The sequence below is a fragment of the Passer domesticus genome, chromosome 10 (assembly GCF_036417665.1).
Source record: "Passer domesticus isolate bPasDom1 chromosome 10, bPasDom1.hap1, whole genome shotgun sequence".
Lineage (NCBI taxonomy): Eukaryota > Metazoa > Chordata > Aves > Passeriformes > Passeridae > Passer > Passer domesticus.
The window spans coordinates 26,929,084-26,947,887 of record NC_087483.1 but is presented as its reverse complement, the minus strand read 5'-3'; the positions used below and the strand labels follow the sequence as shown (position 1 = coordinate 26,947,887).

General features: G+C 39.2%; 2 protein-coding genes across 9 annotated transcripts in view; one reads left to right on the top strand and one right to left on the bottom strand.

Moving 5' to 3' along the window:
* TANK (TRAF family member associated NFKB activator) overlaps positions 1-13,897 on the top strand; it is a 33,517-nt gene extending 19,620 nt beyond the window's left edge. For 6 of the 8 annotated variants that reach the window (XM_064434725.1, XM_064434726.1, XM_064434732.1 and 3 more), the window contains 3 exons: positions 749-867; positions 2,520-3,100; positions 7,368-9,177. In XM_064434725.1, coding sequence (XP_064290795.1) covers positions 749-867; positions 2,520-3,100; positions 7,368-7,535 — 868 coding nt within the window. In that variant the 3' untranslated portion in view covers positions 7,536-9,177. Of the gene's footprint in view, positions 1-748; positions 868-2,519; positions 3,101-7,367; positions 9,178-10,292 lie in introns of those variants that run through there. The other 2 variants (XM_064434728.1, XM_064434727.1) reach the window with 2 other exon arrangements.
* Positions 1-18,804, bottom strand: part of RBMS1 (RNA binding motif single stranded interacting protein 1) — a 337,082-nt gene that overhangs the window by 296,865 nt on the left and 21,413 nt on the right. The gene's annotated exons all lie outside the window — the stretch shown is intronic.

The window sequence follows — 18,804 nt, the reverse complement described above, 5'->3', positions numbered from 1 at the left end:
TAAAATCCATTATATTGTGCTTAAGAATATAAATTACTCAGCAAGTTTATTAAAATTTCACAGTGGAATTTTATGGATGCATCAGTAGCTAAATAAGAGTGCGTTTGAGGAAATAAACTCACACCAGCATGAACAATTTTTACCATTCTCACTGCAGATAACTAAATATCAGATTCCCATATGATATTGTGGAAAAGATATAATACAGTAAAAGTCTCAGAATAAAAAGAAAAGTTATATCATATTGTATGAAACCAGAGGGAATGAGTTCACAAACTCCTCCCCAAAATGCCAGGTAAACAGAGAAGAAAAGAGCTGTAACAAATGCTTGTGTATTCCTTCTTCTGCAGTCTCAAGTGCACTGGCAATGACAGCAAACAATTAATGTTCATAGTGGCAGCATTTTATTTTCCCTAGAACTGAGGTGGAAACTCTTCTACAAAATACCTGAAAGACTGAAAGAACTGAAAGGCTGGATTTTTGGGGGTGGTCCTTGCAGGGTCAGTTCCTGTGTTCAAAAATATATGTGTATGATATGACTAAGCAACTCTTTGACAACATTTTCTTTTCCTTTTTCTGCTTGCTTTTACTGAGGGGAACAAAAATATGTATACATATGTTGAGGAACAAGATATCCAAGAAAAGTAGCTTATACTATTGTTTTTCTCTCGTTTGTGGGTGTGACTAGATTAAAGGTCACAACAAGCTGAATTGGTTGACTCTTTAATTTACAATTTTGATTTTCCAGAGAGAATCTGGAGACTATTTTCCAGGACATGAAAGAAGAGTGTCGTCGAATATGTATGCTAGCCAGAGAACAAACAGACCAACTGAGTATATTTAAGATAAAGCCAGAACCTGAAACTGGTAATATCATACTTAAGCTCTTATTGTGATTCAACTGTTTGAAAGCTTTGCTTTATATTTGAAAATACTGCAAATTACACATACATAGAAGTACTTCCACTGTTTACCATCTGCCTTTTTCAAGTCTGTTCACATGGTGCTCAGTATTTCACCAAGAAAACGCACCGCCAGTTTTGGCATTCTATGACGAATGCTCCAAATCACATGCTATAAAAGACAGTCATCACATCAATGGCTCTTGTAATTGTTTTGTCCCTTGGAGTGAGAGGCAGGCACTTACTACATGTGATATCCCATCATACTGTGTGAATGACAGCACTTGCTTACTTTTAATTTAGCTGTCAGTTCAAAAGATGTCTGCTGTGAATGCCTCTAGCCCCATATCTGTTAGAGCAAAACTGCAGGACTGAGGAGAGGCAGAGGACTTATTTTCTAGACTTCCTTGTGCAGACTTTTAAATACTGTTTTCTTATATGGGACAAGAGCTTAATCCAACACTTCCTGAAGACATAGGACATAGACATAGGTTTTTTTGAAACTAAGAAATCCTGAATGTCCAGTTCTGCTAATGCTTACCTTTAATGCAATGTAAGGTACTATGGGTATTCTCTACTAACTTTTCTTAATAGTAGGATCAGACTCTTATTAAGTGATTTCAATAAACACCTGCCAAATGCACATAGCTGAAGCAAAAGATGTTGATTTCAGAACTTGATTTTAATTTAGGTCATCCATTACTGAAGTTTTGTTACATGAAGTGCTAACAGATATCTCGTTGCTTCAAATTGCCCTGTCTGAACTGTATTGTGGTAGTCTGATTGTATTCTAATAACTTCATTATTTGGGGGTGGGAATTTTGGAAGAAGTGTGCTTGGCAACTTACATTACAAGAATGGTTTTGATTCCCAACAAAGTGCCTAACTCAACTGTGTGAAAAGCCATACGTGATGTAAGCCATATAGATAATAAAAGAAGTGCTTAAATCAACTGTGTATAAAGATATACATGACAAAAGCTATACAGATTTAAAGTTTGATTTGTTACTTCCATGTTCCACTGTCAGAAGGCTGCTGTACAGTTTTTACTGAAGTTATTCTCTCACCTGGTTAGGAGTAACCATTACCATTTTTATTAAATATTGCCAAAAATGAAGGGTGAATTCTTCAAACAAAGGGAAAACAGGGTCCCATTTCTGAATAGCTATTCAGTTTAAATATTTAACTAATTTGGAAACCAGTGGGAGTTGGGTACCTGAATACCTTCTAAAATCGTGCTCATGGTGCCTAGCATGTTCTTGGCACTGTGTGAAGTGATTTGGGTTCCAGCTTCTATTTCTGCCAGAACACTTCAGTGAATATGCAAGTATGTGTTAAGAGTATGGGACAACATAATTTTCAATAAAATGAAAATGTTTATAGCCATAAATCAAAGAGAAATATAATTACTGGAAGTATTTCCTTTTATTTCTGTTCTGATAGATTTTGTGTCAGAACTAATGTTTGTGAAAGAGAACTACAACTCAATCTGATTTTAAAGAGAAAATAGAAGTTTAAAAAACAGGGAAGGAAGACAAAAAAAGTACACCAACACCACATTTTTAATAACTATATTTAAGTGGACTATTTAATATTTTCTTCATTCTTTCTTCACAGAAATACAGTTTTCCATGCCGATACAGTGCACAGATAAAACTGATGAACAAGCAGAAGAGCTTTTTAAGCCTCGGGTTATAAAGGATATAAATAGAGGTGCATCATGCATCACATCTATCACACCAAGAGGAGTGGGCCAAGATGAGGACAACAACTCTGTAGAATCACTTTCTAAATTTAATGTCAAGTTTCCACCTACAGACAATGACTCTGCTTTCTTGCAGAGCACTCAGGAAAAACCAGCAATTCCTTGTACTGCTATATCTGAAAACATGCTTCAAGATCATCATTTTAACCTGGAGCACAGAGACCGTGCTGTTAACCTCAGTAAATTGGAACCTAACTCATTTGAAGCTCATGGCATTGATCTCATGACCTCAGCTTTACAAAGTTTAACTACTGTTGACAAAACAAACCCCTCAGATCATGCAAAGATGCCCATAGAAAATATCTGTGACAAACCATGTTTAAAAACAACAGACAGTGGTTTCACATTTGTACCTAAGCACACAAACCAGGGTGTACCTGAAGTAATTTTTTCTTTAGAAGCTGCTGGAACAACCGTCAGAGGTCCTCATCAGGTATCTTTCTATAACTATTCTACATTTCAAAAAATGGCAATGGTTCAGACACACCTTTTGCAAAGATCTTTGAGACTGGATTAATATATTCTCTAAGGAAGCTGATCAGTCTTTTTTTAAGGCAATATCTCATGTCATTTCTTCTTCTTAATACTGCAGAATGTGTTCAAGATGCTTTTCCAGTGAAACATCAGGAATATAAGCAGACATAAGCACTGGATGTTTTTACAAATTTCACTTCATCTAGATATTAATTGCTTCTATATCTATTTCAAAGCTGTCATTAATCCTAAATTGCCCCCTAGATTGCTTTCTTTCTACCCTTGATCTCAGCTGTATAGGGCACACATTTGTTTTAATTGTTTTTCATCTACAGCAGACAATTGGAAAAATGAACCAATTAAAAAGCTAAACAGATAAATACTTCCACTATGAAAAAAAGCTACTTTTTGTCTCAATCTGAGGTATCAACAACACCCTATTCCTCTGCTCTAAGAAGCTTAAATTTTTGAGATTGTAGGAAAAAAACATAATTATTTTTTTGAATGAAGGAAAGATTGCTAAAATAGTTTATTTTAGGTTTATGTATGTAATTTGGGCTTAAATTTCAATTACAGCCTGAAGTCCATGAGAGCTTCTGAAAACAAGGCCCAGTAGCTGTAATGCAGTAAAATATACTGGCATGTTAGGACACTCATGTCTCTGAATACTTTGCTTATTTTGTGTATCATCCTATCTCAGATGAAAGATGGCAAAATTGTGGAGCTTTATAGACTGATTTTGTGTTTGTTTGGTTTTTTATTTCTGTGGGTTGTCTGGTACCTTGTGAAAGGACAAATTTTAAAGAACAAGCAAATAGTGATAATTCGGAATTCTGTGAGGGTGGAATTCACCTATTTTTACCATTTAGATGGATGAAATTTATGTTCTTTCCTAATGATAAGGTACATGCAGCAGAAGAGCTTTACCTCTCCTTTTGGTCACTGCATGACCTGCAGAACGAGCATTTAGAAAGTGTTGTAGGCCATTATAGCTTTAATGTTTTCTTCTCCTAAAATTTACTCAGCCTAGTTTAATTTTCTATTGCAAACCACCTTTCGAGTGAAAATTTTAAAGCATTGAAAGATTGCTGCTATAAGCTTGATTTTTTCAAAAGTTATTTTAAATATCTATTTGTAATGTAAGAGATCTCAATTCTTTACCAACTTATTAATTACAGTTTTTATTGTATTTTTCATTGGGTGCCCAGTTAAAGTGGTGACTAAATTAAACAAATTACCACATTTATTTTACTGCTAGTAGAATTCCTGTGGAACTGCAAAGAATTCACTCCATTGCTTGTTACTATCCTCTTTTTTTTAATTCCCTCTCCAGCCTGTTCTTTTACTAGTTAGTCTGTGTATTCATTTTTCAATAGATGGCACCCTGCATTGTACATTACAGCAAGAGAAACAGCTGGTATATGGTTATAAATTGATAGGGGAGTTTGCAGCTTAAAAAGTACAGAACAGTGGTTGAATAGCAGTAAGCTTTTGACCATTGGTATTTCTGCAAAATAAAGAAATTAATTTGGAGCCAGCATTTAAAATGTGAATGATCTGTTTTGTGGAGAAAAATGTATTAATGCTAGCATGCAGAGAAAAAGAAAGCTAATGGTGAACAGCGTAGTATTTGAAAGTCATATCTACAATAGCACTGCATTGATTAAAATGTTATTTCTTATTCAGAAGTTTGTTTGATACAAGCCAGTATTACATTAGAATCCATTAAATGTACATCTGTGTATAGCAGTATATTTAAATATCCATCACCTTTATTCAGCTGCTTTCAAACTAGGTTTTAAGCATTTTTCACAATTAATTGGACTCAGCTCTAGAGGATTTTTCTGACTGTAAATTTTGCTAAAGATTTGGTCACAGATAATATATATGTAGATTAAAAGAGTAATTTTTTAAGTTACTTGTATACATGCCCTTTTCACTGTGTTAACCTTAGCAAAATTTATGTATAAACTTGTTCTTAGTATTTTTACCACCTTTCTAGGGGGTGGTTATGCTGCTTACAGCTTCTATCATCCCTTCCAAAAATGAAGGAAAAACCAAAAAGGAGAGAATTGTATACCTCTTTTTTTTTCCTTGTGTAGATAAAACTTTCAAGTATTTACTACATATGTTAACTTATAAAATGGAAAACCCCATAAATGCAATAGATTTGGCAACAGCAAGTTCTTGGAACTGCTCTCAGTTGGTGTAATAAATTTAGCTCTTTCCTTCTATGTGGATACTAAATCTAAAAACTCAGTACTGTTTTCTTAGAATGTAACTTTAAAAAAAAAACGTGACTGAAAAGAGCAGTGGATTAAAATAAACATGGATATTAGTGAACCTAGGATTTTACAGACTACATTTAGCTGAGACTTTCATATAGATGCACATGTTTATTGGTATTTGCAGTTTGAGGGAGTTGTTTCCACCAAAAATACTTCTAAGTATGTTCATGATTTTAAAAGCAATTCAGTAGTCTATTAATCTCAGTATTAATGTTTTTGAAATGGATTGTCTGCTTAAATAGATCCCTGTTCTGGCAAGGATATTAAGCACAAGCTTAGCACTCAAAAAATGGAAGTTAAGTGCCTCCGTGTGTGGGTTGCTGGATAGGTACCTCCCCTTCTTATGTTTCCAAGATGACAAATAGTTTTTACAATACTATTTTATCTTTTTTTCAAATGGTACTTTACATCATATCAGAAACAAATAATTCTAAACACATTTATGTAGTGTGTTTAAGTGTGTTAACTTGTTTAAGTGTGTCAGTGTCTAGATAGATTTAATATGCAATTTACACCAGCAACATACAATAAGTAGACTCTTTGAGCTGAAAAAAGTGGTGTGATTGCACTTAATTACTAATTAGTCAATTTAATTATATGGATTGCTGACCATAATGAAAGACAGTAAGTCTGCTATTGCTATGTGATAAGCCAAACACTGTTTAAATACAGAATGGGCAGGAAATTGACTCCCAAGAAGTTCAGGGTGGTTTAAACAGAAGGTTTAACCGCTGTGAAAGTCAGCTTAGTTGTACAGTGGATTTCTGTGGGAGAAATAAACAATAGATTCTATTTGGCATGATGAAATTTAAAGAAGAATTGAAAATTAAAAATCTTGGGTATCAGTATCAAGAAATTTAAAACTTCTAAAGAAATGACTTTGTATTCTTCCTTGCCTTCCTTCCCATGTATGAGTGAAGCAAGAGGAAAAAACTGAGCCAAAAAAACCCTGTAGGGCACACTCTCTTCTAAGCTCCATCCCCACATAGAGCTCATAGCAGCTTGCTGCCATTCTTTCTACTTTGTACTCACAACAGGATGCATTTGGTTTTCGTTTTACTCACAACCTGGTTGTCCTGGCCATATAATGTAACTATTTGATCTTGTGTTGCTAATACTAAAGTTATGAAACTTAAGTTTTAACTTTGAAAACTGATAGAAGACTTTTTGATTCCTTGTTGGTATAGTGTATACTTAGACTCTGGGCTTAAGTGCCTTGAATTCCTGTGTTGAATAAACTTGCTAGCTTGAAACTAACTAGCTCAGGGACCAAAAGCAGTGCAGCTGCCGAACCAAATACAATGTAGTTTATAGAATTGCCTGAATGCATGGATAGATATTCACATGGTCCCAGTGAGTTTGACACCGTCATGGCAGGAGGGATCCCAAACAAGATTATTTGTGACACATTTATACTAAAAGGCAGCCAGAGCAAATAAGTACCTTAAGCCTTGACATGGTAGTAATTTTGGAATTAAACTGCAAACAAGTTATATGTGAATAAGAGTGGAAGTAAAATATTAATCATATTAACTCTGTACAAGAAACATTTTATTCTAAGGTAAAAATGTATTTTCTCATTTCTGCTAAATGGCTATTGTATACTATGATTTCTACAGTAAAATACTGAAATGCAGTTAAAGACAAGCTTTAGTATGTACCAGACTGATATTACAGACTTCTGTTCATAGCAATGTTTATCGTTAATAGATACCAAGGTATTTTTGAATATTTGCAAGGATAGTGTGTTTATAGAACTTTAAAAAAAAACCCGAAGTCCTATCTTGCTTTTCTTAAATGAGAACTCTCTAGTTAATGTCTCTGTCCAGGCAGGTGTAAAGGAATCCTAATTTAAAGAGGCAGGTATTTTTTTTTAGTATAAATATAAACTACAGCATAATGTAAACCTCAGCAATAATAATTTTCTGTTTCTTTTAGCCCATTTGGCAGCCTCAAGACAATGATTTGCTGGCACAAGCACATGCAGACTCTGAACTGAATCAGTGTGGAATATGTGAATTCTGTCGAGAAGTTTTCCCACCATCTCTAACATCTAAGGAAGATTTTCTTCGGCATCTCAATTCCCACTTTAAAGTACAGTCTTAATGTATGAGAATTCAATGGTTCACTGTTTTGCATACATTTATACTTTTTTCTTATTCAATAGATATGATAAGAGTTTAAGAATTAAGACTTCTTGTAACAAGAACTCATGACTGAAATTGTTTGTCAAATAAGCACATTTTTAGTTGTCTTTTGACAAGGCAAAATGAAACTAAGTCACTCAGTACTGTAATTCACATTACTGCTTATTATGCTTCACTATTAACTTTGAGAGTGATGTCAAATACTTTTTTTTTCCCAATTAATATTTGCCTAAACAGGTCTGAAGTTGTGACTGTATTTATGAATGTAGACTTGCAGGATTATTACCTTAATCTGGCTGGCAAAATTTGGTGTAATGCTAGGATTTTTTTGACAATATCCAGTGATGTGATTATGATCTCCCTGAAGTAAACAGGAAGAGAAATAGGCCCTCACTTTTAATTTCTATTGTATAATTTCCAAATAATGAACCTCTTAATTCATATTCTTGTAAAATTATCAATTAATAACTGAATCCAGGTGTGCCAGAATTATGACAGGCTTGTTCACTAGAAACATAAATGAATAGTTGACTTTCCCAGATGAGTTTTTTACTAAAGCAAGTAATCAAAAGTAACATATAAATGACCCTTTTGTCAAAATGGAACAGTAATGATTTTATGAATATCTGTTACATGTTATAAAAAAATAATTATTGTGTTCATGTACCTTTATAGCATTAATAATTACTAAAAATGCTTTCAGGGAATAGGTTATATTAATATGAAGGATAGAAAAGGTTAAAATTTCCCCAAAATTAATAATACCGAAGATTATTTGCCTTCCCTTCTGGTCTGCTATGATGGATTGCCCAAGTCTGATACAGACTAGAAAGGAAAGCAGAAAACCTAATCACCCAAATCTCTGTGAATTTTTTTTAACCTGAATATAGTGGCTTTCTCAATACAATTAAAATCTGTGTTTAGTTGAAATATTGAAGTCTGATAAAGTTTGCACATTTTCTGGATTTACTGATATAAAATTTAAAAATAGGGTTGTTGCCAAGTATTTTAAATTAATGATAAAGGGTGCTTGCCTTTTGCATTTGAACTGAATATAGAGTTTAGCCCTGATATTGATAATTAGCATTAATATTTTCATAGCTGCAAAGCACAACACCTTTTCTTTTTAAAGATTTGTTTGCAGGTGACAAATTTCTGGAAGAATTAACACCTGCGTAATTTTTAGAAGTGGATTTTTCTGCAATTATTTTCTCTATTTTAAACATGTCATGGTTGTGACGGGCTGTCAGCAGAGTGTACTGTAATAAACAGCACTGTACAGTGCACGTCTGCTCCATGACCTGGAGGAAGAGTTTGTTACTCTTCGGAGCTCTAAGCCGTGCCGGTGCGCAGCGCTGCAGAGGCGATGTTCGGCCGTGCGGAGTGCGAAGCACCTCCCCGGAGAGCACGGCTGGGGGTGGTGCCCGGGAGAGGCACAAGTTCCAGCCTTGGGAGGAGAGAAGGGGACTCGCGCATCTCCAGCCAGCCCGACGCACAGCACCGACTCGTCCTCTCAGCCGTGAAATTCGAGCTCAGAAGCTCGCGTTCTTAAGAGAGGCACAAACTGCGAGTCACCTTTGAAGAAAATAAAGTCATCTGTTTCCCTCCCCGCCGCCCCCGCGCGTGGATGCGGTTCCCCAGGAGCCCTTGAGCTGGCAGAGCCGGGAGCGCTGCGCCCAGCCCGGTCCCCGCGCGGGGACACGGCTCTTTGTTGCTGGAGGCAGCCTGGGGCCCGCCGCGGCCAGGGCGCGGCGGGAGGTGGGGGAACGCGGTTGACCAAAGCCTCGTCGACCGGCAGAACCCATCCAGCTCCCACTGTGAGGGCTCCTGCCTAGTGCTGCGTTTTAGGAAGCTGTTTAATCCTGCGTGCGTAAAACTGTTGCTGCCTGAGGGCATCCAGATAGGCTCGCCGATCAGACCACTGCGAGGAGCACTAGTTTAGTTTTTAAATAAACAATAAATAAATAAATAAATAAATCTCACGCTAAGCAGTTGTGAGCGACTCGAAGTGGGAGGCGAGCGCGGTCCCTGAACGGGCCCCCCTTATACAGCTTTCCTGGAGGCGGCTGCTGCTGCCAGCAGGGACATCTGCTTTATTACACTCACCAGAGGAGGCTCAGTATTCCTCCCCTTCCCTCCCTCTTCTACACAAGCTCAACCCGGCAGAGGAGGTTGAATCCAAATGGGAAGTAGGATGTCATTAAAAATCATAAATATGGTGGAAGGAACTTGAGAGGACAGAAAGAGCCGCAAACTCGTGCCAAGGTGTTCTACCGAATTCCAGCTCTGCCAGGGCCAGCGGAGCCCTCGCCAGGGCAGCCCCGGGGCTGGAGCAGTTTCAGGGCTCCCGTACGAGTTCCTTGTCACCCCGCCCCGCGCTGACGGTGCGCGACGCGTGAACCCCCCGCGCTCACAGGCAGCGCTCGCAGGGAAACAAACTGCTCCCGTTTCCTATCGGGAGCTCTCTGAGGGACACTGCGGCGGGGCGGCTGCCTCAGCCTGCTGCGAGGGCTCGGTGCCGGCGGCCGGGTAGAACACATGTAGCTCCTCTGTCTCTCCGGCTAACTCGACAGCTGCTCGTAGCTCCAGTAATTAGACTGTCAGTGCTTGTTAGAGGAGAGGAAAACGCTCCTATGACAGATTCCACGAGTCCTCTGTTTTTTAAAAATCTCGCAGAAATCACCAGAGCATTAACTGAGATTTCTTATTTCTCTAGAATCAGAAGGAAAGAAGTTCCCTCTCCGATCTCGCACTCCAATGAGATCTCTCTTCCGACTCCCATGAAAACGTGAATTCGCCCTAAGAAGCTGAGGAAGTTACCTTCCTTCCCCTGCCTACCGGGAGGAAGAGGGAGCTTCCTGGCCTTGTGAACTTGCTTTTAAAATCCCTTCCCCGTATGGCTATATCTAACCAGACAAGAGAAATGCAGTCTTTTCTCCATTAACTGAGCGGAGGAGTCGCTCAACACACAACACGCTCAACACATCCTTCCCCATCCGAGATAATATTAATTCAGAGGATGCTCAGGAGAGGCTGTTACCCCTTACGAACAAAAGCACTGGAGGATCAAGCCGAGATGCTGCTACCCCCACCCCATGGTTCTCTCAGCAGATGAGACTCAGAGGAGGCGATTTCTTCCCCTCCCTACGGTACATTCCCCTTTCCCCCGCAATCATACAAGGTTAACTCAACAGAGGAGTCTCAATCCAAATGGCAACTGGGATTGCATTAAAAAAAAAAAAGGAAAAAAAAAGGAAAAAAATAAAAAAAAAGAAGGAAGGGGGAGAAAAAAATCAGAAATAGGGAAAGAAAAGAGAAAAAGCAGCAGGCTGATTACGAGGTGTCAAAACTGCCAGGAGCAAGAAGGTGATAGCAATCAGGGGTGAGAAGAGTGCGCCATTCGTGCGGGGCAGCTAATTATCCGTCTCATTTGAGAAGAGCAGCATTCGAGGCAGCAGCGTTCGCCTGCTGAACGGTGACAGATTGGCGCGGAGGAGAGGGGAGGTGTTAAAACAATGGAGCCGGGCTTGCGAGCGCTGCTGCATGCTAATCAGCCCGGCCTCCTTCCTTCCTTCCCTCCGCCTGCCTGCCTGCCGCGATCCCTCCTTCTCGCTGGCCGCATGGCAAGCCCAACGCTACCCGGCCCCTCCGCAGCAGCCCGCACCGCACCCGGCATAGGTGGTAACCCAGAGAGAGCTCCCGCGGGCCGCGCAGCGGGGCTGGCGGCACCGGGGGACCTAGCAGGCTGCTGGGTATCAGTGGTAGATTGCAGACCTCGCCCTCGGCGCCCGGGCTGGCAGTAGCCCGTCAGTGCGCTCCCCGCAAGGGGCAGAGGCGAGGAGCTCTTGGTGCGAGCGCCGCGGGCGCTGCGGGCTGACCTCCCGGCTGTGCCCGCCCCGCCGCAGGCCAGGCCACAGCCGGCAGCCAGCAGGTTGCCCAGTGAGAGACAATCTATTGCCGCACCCCAGACCAGGCCGCCGAGATGAGGGAAGTGCAGAGCTGTGCCAATTACTGATGGACTCCAGGGGCTCCATTGCCCTCTCAGCTCTGCACGGGAACTAGAGACCGGAATGCTAAAACATGCAGTAAGCAAGTGGCCTCTCTTCACCGCTGCCTTTTGCCTCTCGGATTGCTTGGCCTTGCAAGCCTGAATGACTCTGCGTGTACACAGTGTGCGCCTTGTGAGGAGGCACTGAAAGGTCTGGCCTTCTCTCAGACCAGGAACCACCGTTCCTTTCCACAAACAGTGCAACAGGGTCTGCAGAGACAGCAGAAACGCTTTCTGAGGGATCTCTTTGGCCCTAGCTTTCCCGGGAAGTCCATGCTCTGCAAGACTCCCAGGGCAAGCCCCGGGGCTGGAGCATTAACAGCCCAGCTACAGTAAGTGCTCCACTCTGCCAGGGAGAAGCAGAGGAATGAGCGTTGGAATGTTTACTCTCCAATATTTCTCAGTTTCCATTCCATCCTGCCCTGAAAGATTTTTGATTACTATACACTTCAAAATAGTATTTATTACAGATTTACATAATCTGTATGTTTTATGTTAAGGCAATAACACATTGATGCTGTACTACTGAAAGGAGTTAATCTAAACTATGTAGTGTCTGTTGTAACAGAGTTCCAACTAAAACATATCCTTGCTTTCTGGCACTGACAAGAAACACGTATCCAGAAGGACATTGCCCAGCACATTAGGTAAACTGCCAGGTGAAGCCGTTGCTCGACTCCTGAACCTTCACTGGGTTATGGATCAGCACTTGGCCAAATTAAATGATGTAAGTCTGTGTGTAACCTCACATTTAATTAAACAAATGTTATTTCAAATAGCATGTGTCTGGTTTACAGCAGGATTCATGGGAATAGGAAAACACTGAAAGGGAATAAACTGGTTTAGGCCTGAGGTAAGCAGCATGATAACTCAGGTTGAATGCTATTTAAAGTAGATTTGAGTGCATGTACAGCTAGGCGGTAGTAATAGCGTTTAAATTTTGTTATTCTAAGTCTGTCGTTGAGTGTACTTGATGAGATTGTCCATGAGCATACAGATGGTGAGATTTTCATGCTTCTGTGGCATACTGACATCTCAGGCTGTAAAAATAAATTCCCAGATCGCTGTAATACCTAAGAAATAGAAAAATGCAGTCCACCTTAATGCTCTATATTTGAGTCCTTTATGTTTTAAGAGATTTTATATACTAGATGCATAAGTTTGTGCATATTAGGAAGACATTTACAGTATAAAGCAAAATTTGAGATAAACTCTGCACCCTTTTTTTTTGTGCTTCTGAATTTAGAGATATGGGGGATGGAGATAAAAACTTGGTTTGCTATTGTCTGTATTTTTTTTTTTTACTATAGTTGTGGTTTGTTTGTGGCCCCTACTACCAAAAACCAGGTCGTGCCAAACCAATACATTTGTACGTAAGGATAAAAAGCAGAGATAAGTTTTCATTAGGTCAAGTTTACTTTTCATTAAAAGATTCTTGGATTGTTTCTTCATTTCATATAATTTTTCAAGTTGAAAACAAACTGTATATCTATTTTGATGATTTACACGGCACTAAAAAGGTATTTGGATCAAAAATGAATGCCAAGATATTTTCTCTGCTATAATAAGTTTTTCCCTGCCTAAGAAGCCATAATGTGGAGCAATCCATGCATCAGCCTGTTCAGCCCAGAAACCAGCACTGATATTGCTCATAAATATCCAGGGTAGGGCATCCCTATTGGTTACTGCCTGGCCGCAGACAAGGTACTGTGCTTATCCAGGTTTCTGAACTGACCAAATTAAAATTTTAAATAAAAATATATAGCAGGGTGATATGGTGCAAATGAGCTAAAAGAAAAACATTTTGCAGAGACAAGTACATAGTTTAAAAAGGTTTAAAATATTCAATTGGTGTAAAAAATAACTACTTGTAAAAACGTGTGTATTTTCATTATGCTTAATTTGCCATTCAAAACAAGTTTTTCTTAATAAGCTCTATTGTTTCTATCTGTTTTGTGAAATGTAATACGTGTGAGACAGAAAGCAGACTCGGAATGTGAATGAGTTTTGTTTTCTCTTTCTCTCTTTCTTTCGTTTTTAAAGTACAACTTTATTCATATTCACAGGGATCTTTAAGTTGAGAAAAGGATTAATGGAAGTGGCATGACACTCCTGAGGTCACGCTCTGAAAAGATGAAACATGAAATTCTGTCTGCTAGTCTTTTCCTATATCTTATTTGCGTGCAACAGAAAAGTCTCCATAAGCAAAAAACACTCTATAGTTAATAGTTATGTTTTCGCTTTCAGCAATGACACAAGCTTTGCCAGGTTTTCACTGTTTGTATAGTTCATTAAAATACTTTAATAAATGACTCGTTGTTTTAAAAAATCACCACACGATCACCCGAGTAAAAACATCTATATCCTCCCAATTTCTGCAGTGTCAAAAGTACAGTCTCTGAGGGCAAGAGGTTATGGAGCCTTCATAAAGGTTTCCCATCTGTCATCAAGCACAACATCGAGCCCTCTAGGTACTGTGAAAATGATTTTCTCCGGAATTCTCTAGCCCAAAGATGCCATCCTCTTAATTACAAGCTTTTGAGATAAGGAACGCCACTGAATTCCCTGGAGATTCACAGAAGATGTGCAAAAATAATCTCTTCTCTTGCTTGCCTGCCAGGGCTTCTGTACCTGCCCACAAGCTAGTCGGCTCATTTGCTAGGTAATGATGGATGAACCCAGGCAGTGCATCTGCACTGCTGCCCCTCCTGTCCTTGCTGACATGCAGTCTTTCAAAGTTTCTTCTTTATAATTGACTGCCAGCAAGGAGTGACAAATAATGGTTGTGGTTCATTTTTTGGTTTGGGCTTTTTTTCTTTTTGGGGAGGGATGTAGTTTGTTGTGGGTTATTGTTTGTTTGGTTTTAGTTGATCAACTTCCCTTCTCACTATCACAAGTCTGTACAGGGGTTACTCCACATACACAGGATAACAGAATGAAACAAGTCCTTGAGCTCATGGACTATAAGATGTTCTAATAAGAACATCTGCTTATAACATTTGACCTGAAAAAAACACAGAAACTATTCCTGGGGTCAGTGTGTATGCAAAAGAGTATACGGACAGACAGGGTATGGAATAGAGGCTTTGTGTGACAAGCCCATGCCTGCACAGCAGAAACTGAGCCTCTGGTCAGGTCACAATCCTATCTACAAATGTCCATTAGCACTTTTCCAGCGGTGACAAGCAGGTGAAAGGCCATCCGACCTACCAATTTATCAACAGTAGAGTGTTGGAGGTTTCTGTGGGGTTAAAGGGATTACAGCAATTGTAGGAGGAGGTACAGAAGAGAAGTGAGCAGGAAAAAATATCACTGTAGTTTTATGCAAGTTCTCTGCCAGTACAGAACCAGCCCAGAGGAACTAGCTGGCTGGAATGGTACTGTTCAGAGTGTACATAGACCTGGTGATGGATACGTCTGGAGAGGATTAGCGTTGTAAATCTGAGCAGTATAGACTGCATTTTTAATATGTGGAAACATGTACATAACTCTGGACATAAGGGTGGGGGCGTAGAAAAAGCCACGTCCAAGCTCAATAGGATCACGGGAGAGAAACCTCGGGCTCCATGCCATCCGAGATGTGAAAGCCCACAGAGACTCAGCAGCCAAAATCGCATACACTGATTTTTTAATAGAGTTCTTATCCATGTGTCCATTTAACTGCAGTTAATACAAATCAAATAAGCTTGTTACTTATAGATTCCCAGTTGCCTCAAGTGATACAAGACAGCAGCAACAGGAATATCCCTAATTAGAATGGATTAATCTGATTTCTTTATTCAGGGAGTTTAGTGTCCCTAAGTATTCAAAGAATGATAAAAATCTTCCAGAATAAAGCTGCTGAGGTTTAGACCTCCTTCTGCCCAGGGAAGAGGAACAGCAGGTTTACTCCTACCTTTAATTTACTTCTGCTACACTTCTACCGTACTTCATCTCATTCCTATGTATCATTTCTGAAATCTCTTTCAGCACACTACACCCTGCCTTTTTTCAAAGTTTTTAGTCCATATAATTCTGTGCACAGACACAGGCATTTCAAGCAAGTAATATTGAGAATACACAGCTGGAAAGTAATACGAAATGTTATATCACTTGGTTATGAAATATCTTCCTACACCTTAGCAAGAAATTAAGAGTCATCATTTTAAAATTTACTTTGTGTAGTAATAACTTGGCATTATACACCATGACTGCAAGTGCAACTCTTTGAAGATGTGTAGTAACCTGTGAATGCCTCCTCTAGGAGAAGAAAATTCTTTATGCTTCACAAATTCTTTTAAAGTCAGTTCAGTTCTACTTTTTAAATTTTATTATTTAAGTATGTATGTGTTGCTCCTTTATGTGTCTCACTGACCTACCCATGAAAGAGGGGATCTAAACGGGACCCACACAGACAACCCCTGATCTTCCACACAAAGCTCTGTTGTCGTGAGCGTGTGGGGTGATCGATGGTCAAGTGTGCAAAAAGACCAACATAGATGTCATTGGCAGAGAGCCTGCAGTCATGCATGCAAGCTCACAAACCCACTGAAACGTGACGGGTGCAACAGCAGCAACAATTTATAAGTTAGTCTTGTTTTTTCTTTCCTGTAGAATAGCAGGAATGCCAAGAAATGCCCGTTGAACACTATAAACACAGAATGAAAAGGCAGTCCCCTCAGCCTTTTTCGACCTCACTATCCAGTGGAAAATGGATGCAAGACCTGGAAAGTGATGTGATTCTCAGACCTGTCAGATCTCTTATGGGCCTCAAAAGAATCACACGGCCACCAAGTCCAGCTTCACTTTGATTTAGTAGCCCATCACAGAGATCACCAGAAAAGGCTATCACCAGAATGGCAGAAAATAAATTTCCTAGCCTTTGCGTGAGGGTAGCAAGATGAGAAGGATTATAAGACTCCCACTGCATTTCAGAAGGTCCATATTTCCCACTGGGCCTAAGTGACTTTTCTATTAAAATAGTTATTATAAGAAACTGTGAAGAAAATGTTACTCTGTAACAAACAAGCTGGTAGCATCTTCTGATGAAGACTCTGGAGGAAAGAACACCGAGAATGAACTTGCCAGCTTGCTTTCCTCAGAACTGGTACCTTTCTGAAAACTGGTACTGAAGCTAAGAGGGCATTAGCTTTCCTTTGAAAAAAATATTCGTGGCACGCGTGGGTGTATTTGTGCTGGGAGGGAAAGTTTCTTTCTTTAAAAATAAAACTGTTCATTGGGTTGTTTTTTTTAGCCTAGGCTAAAGGGACACATCCCTTTCTTTGTCTTCAGAAAAAATGGCAGAAAGTTTGAATCTTCACACTTTCTCTTCCCAAAATAAATGCTTTATTAAGATCAGATATATGATGACCTAAAATAAATAGGCAACAGATTCCAGGTCCAAGCATACACAAAAAGTACCAAAAAAAAAAAAACCCTCGTTCAAAATATTTTTTGAAGACATAGACTAATCTCAACCTTTACATTTACAGTTGTGAAGCTGCAGTGAAATTCCATTCAACTGAGTTCTGAAAGTTTTACTCGGTGGCATTTCCTGAGGTTAACTGTTTGTGGTGATGAGATGCTGTAAGCAATAACACAACTCCCAGAGGGACCCGTGCCTGAGAGCACTGGTGAACAGTTGAACTGCCATGTCTGCTATATCAGAGGCTGGGATGTACACTGGACTGATTTTACCATCTTATTTAAATGTGATGGTTTTCTCATTTGTTGCATTGTTTGTATTAATACGAATATCTTGTTATGTTTGTTTTGTCTCCTGGGAGCCAATAAAGCTGTGAAGTTTTTCTTTACACCAAATGCAGCTCTACGGGCGATCAATCAATGGGTAGTTTTTGGATAATCTGTGAGAGTGAGAAATCTAATAAAGCAAGAAACTAAAAAAGGAAAACAAAGTCTATTTTCTGTTAGGTTAGCTACGTCAGGAGTCAGGCTTTCCACCATGCCTTTATAAGATATTTAAGCAGCTACATTTTACTATCAAGGTAGCACCTCACTAAATTAACTTTCTGACATATAAAGGAAAAAGTTTAGACATCATGACCTCGGCATCAGTGTGGGTTACTTACTTGTACAATTAAATTTACTTTGACACTTGCATTTCTCCCCACCTCCTCCTCCTCCACAGTGGTATATGAAAACACATTAATGCAAAATAAAGACTAATCATGAAGTGAGAAAACAAATAAGCGACATTTTAAAATTACTATTGCTTTGCTATACCAGGCATAATGTTAAGAAATAGGTAGACAAAGATTATATAGTTGGTTTCTAGGTCGCAACAAGGTCCATAGGAAAACATGCCATTTAATTTCAAGGCAGCAGTTCTCTTATCACAACAAAATGAGTTATCAACAGATCAAAATAACAATCTGAATTATCTAGCATTAGTGGCTGAACTGAACAGCCCCAGATTACGTGATGAATTGTTAAATTGTGGTAGCATTGTTTTGGAATTGCTAATTAAAAAACAAGTAAACCCCCATGACTCTGGATATGACAACTGAAAATATCCACAAATTATTTAATAAATGAAGCGTCTAACAACTCTAACACTTCCTGCTCTCCTTGTTAATAAATGTAATTTGAGGTAGATTTAAAAAATCTCCCATCTAAACAGTGAATTCATTACGCGACGTTCAGATCTCCAGATGCCTATGGACTCCTCGGAATTAGGTGTTAAATAGACAAAAGTGAACCAAACTGCCTTTAAAAGCACAGCATGACCATGTAATTCTTTTTCCAGTTTGTGGTAAAAAATGATGAAACTTCTTTCCAAGTAGCTATCACCCAGATTTAGTGTGAAAAGTAGTGTAATTGTAATTCACGCCATCAGGGTCTATCACTGATAGACTATCAGCTGTTCTGTAGTTAGGAAGGCTTTCTTTTCAAATAGGAAAGCTGCCAAGTGCTCTGTGATACCTCCAGCAAGCTTATCGGATGGAAGATCGGAGCCAAAACAGCAGCTGCACACATATGCAAATTGGCAATTAATAGTATAACATTCTGGGGAGGGTTGTTTTTTTTTGGTTTTTTTTTTTTTTTTTTTTTTTTTTTTAATATGGGAAAGTATAGCCGAGCTACCTTAATATTAACCTTAAGAGTGACAGGGAACTTCTTGCCTGAGCGGCCAAAGAATAATTACCCTCTGGAGAGACTTTCACTCTATTACTTTCTTTCT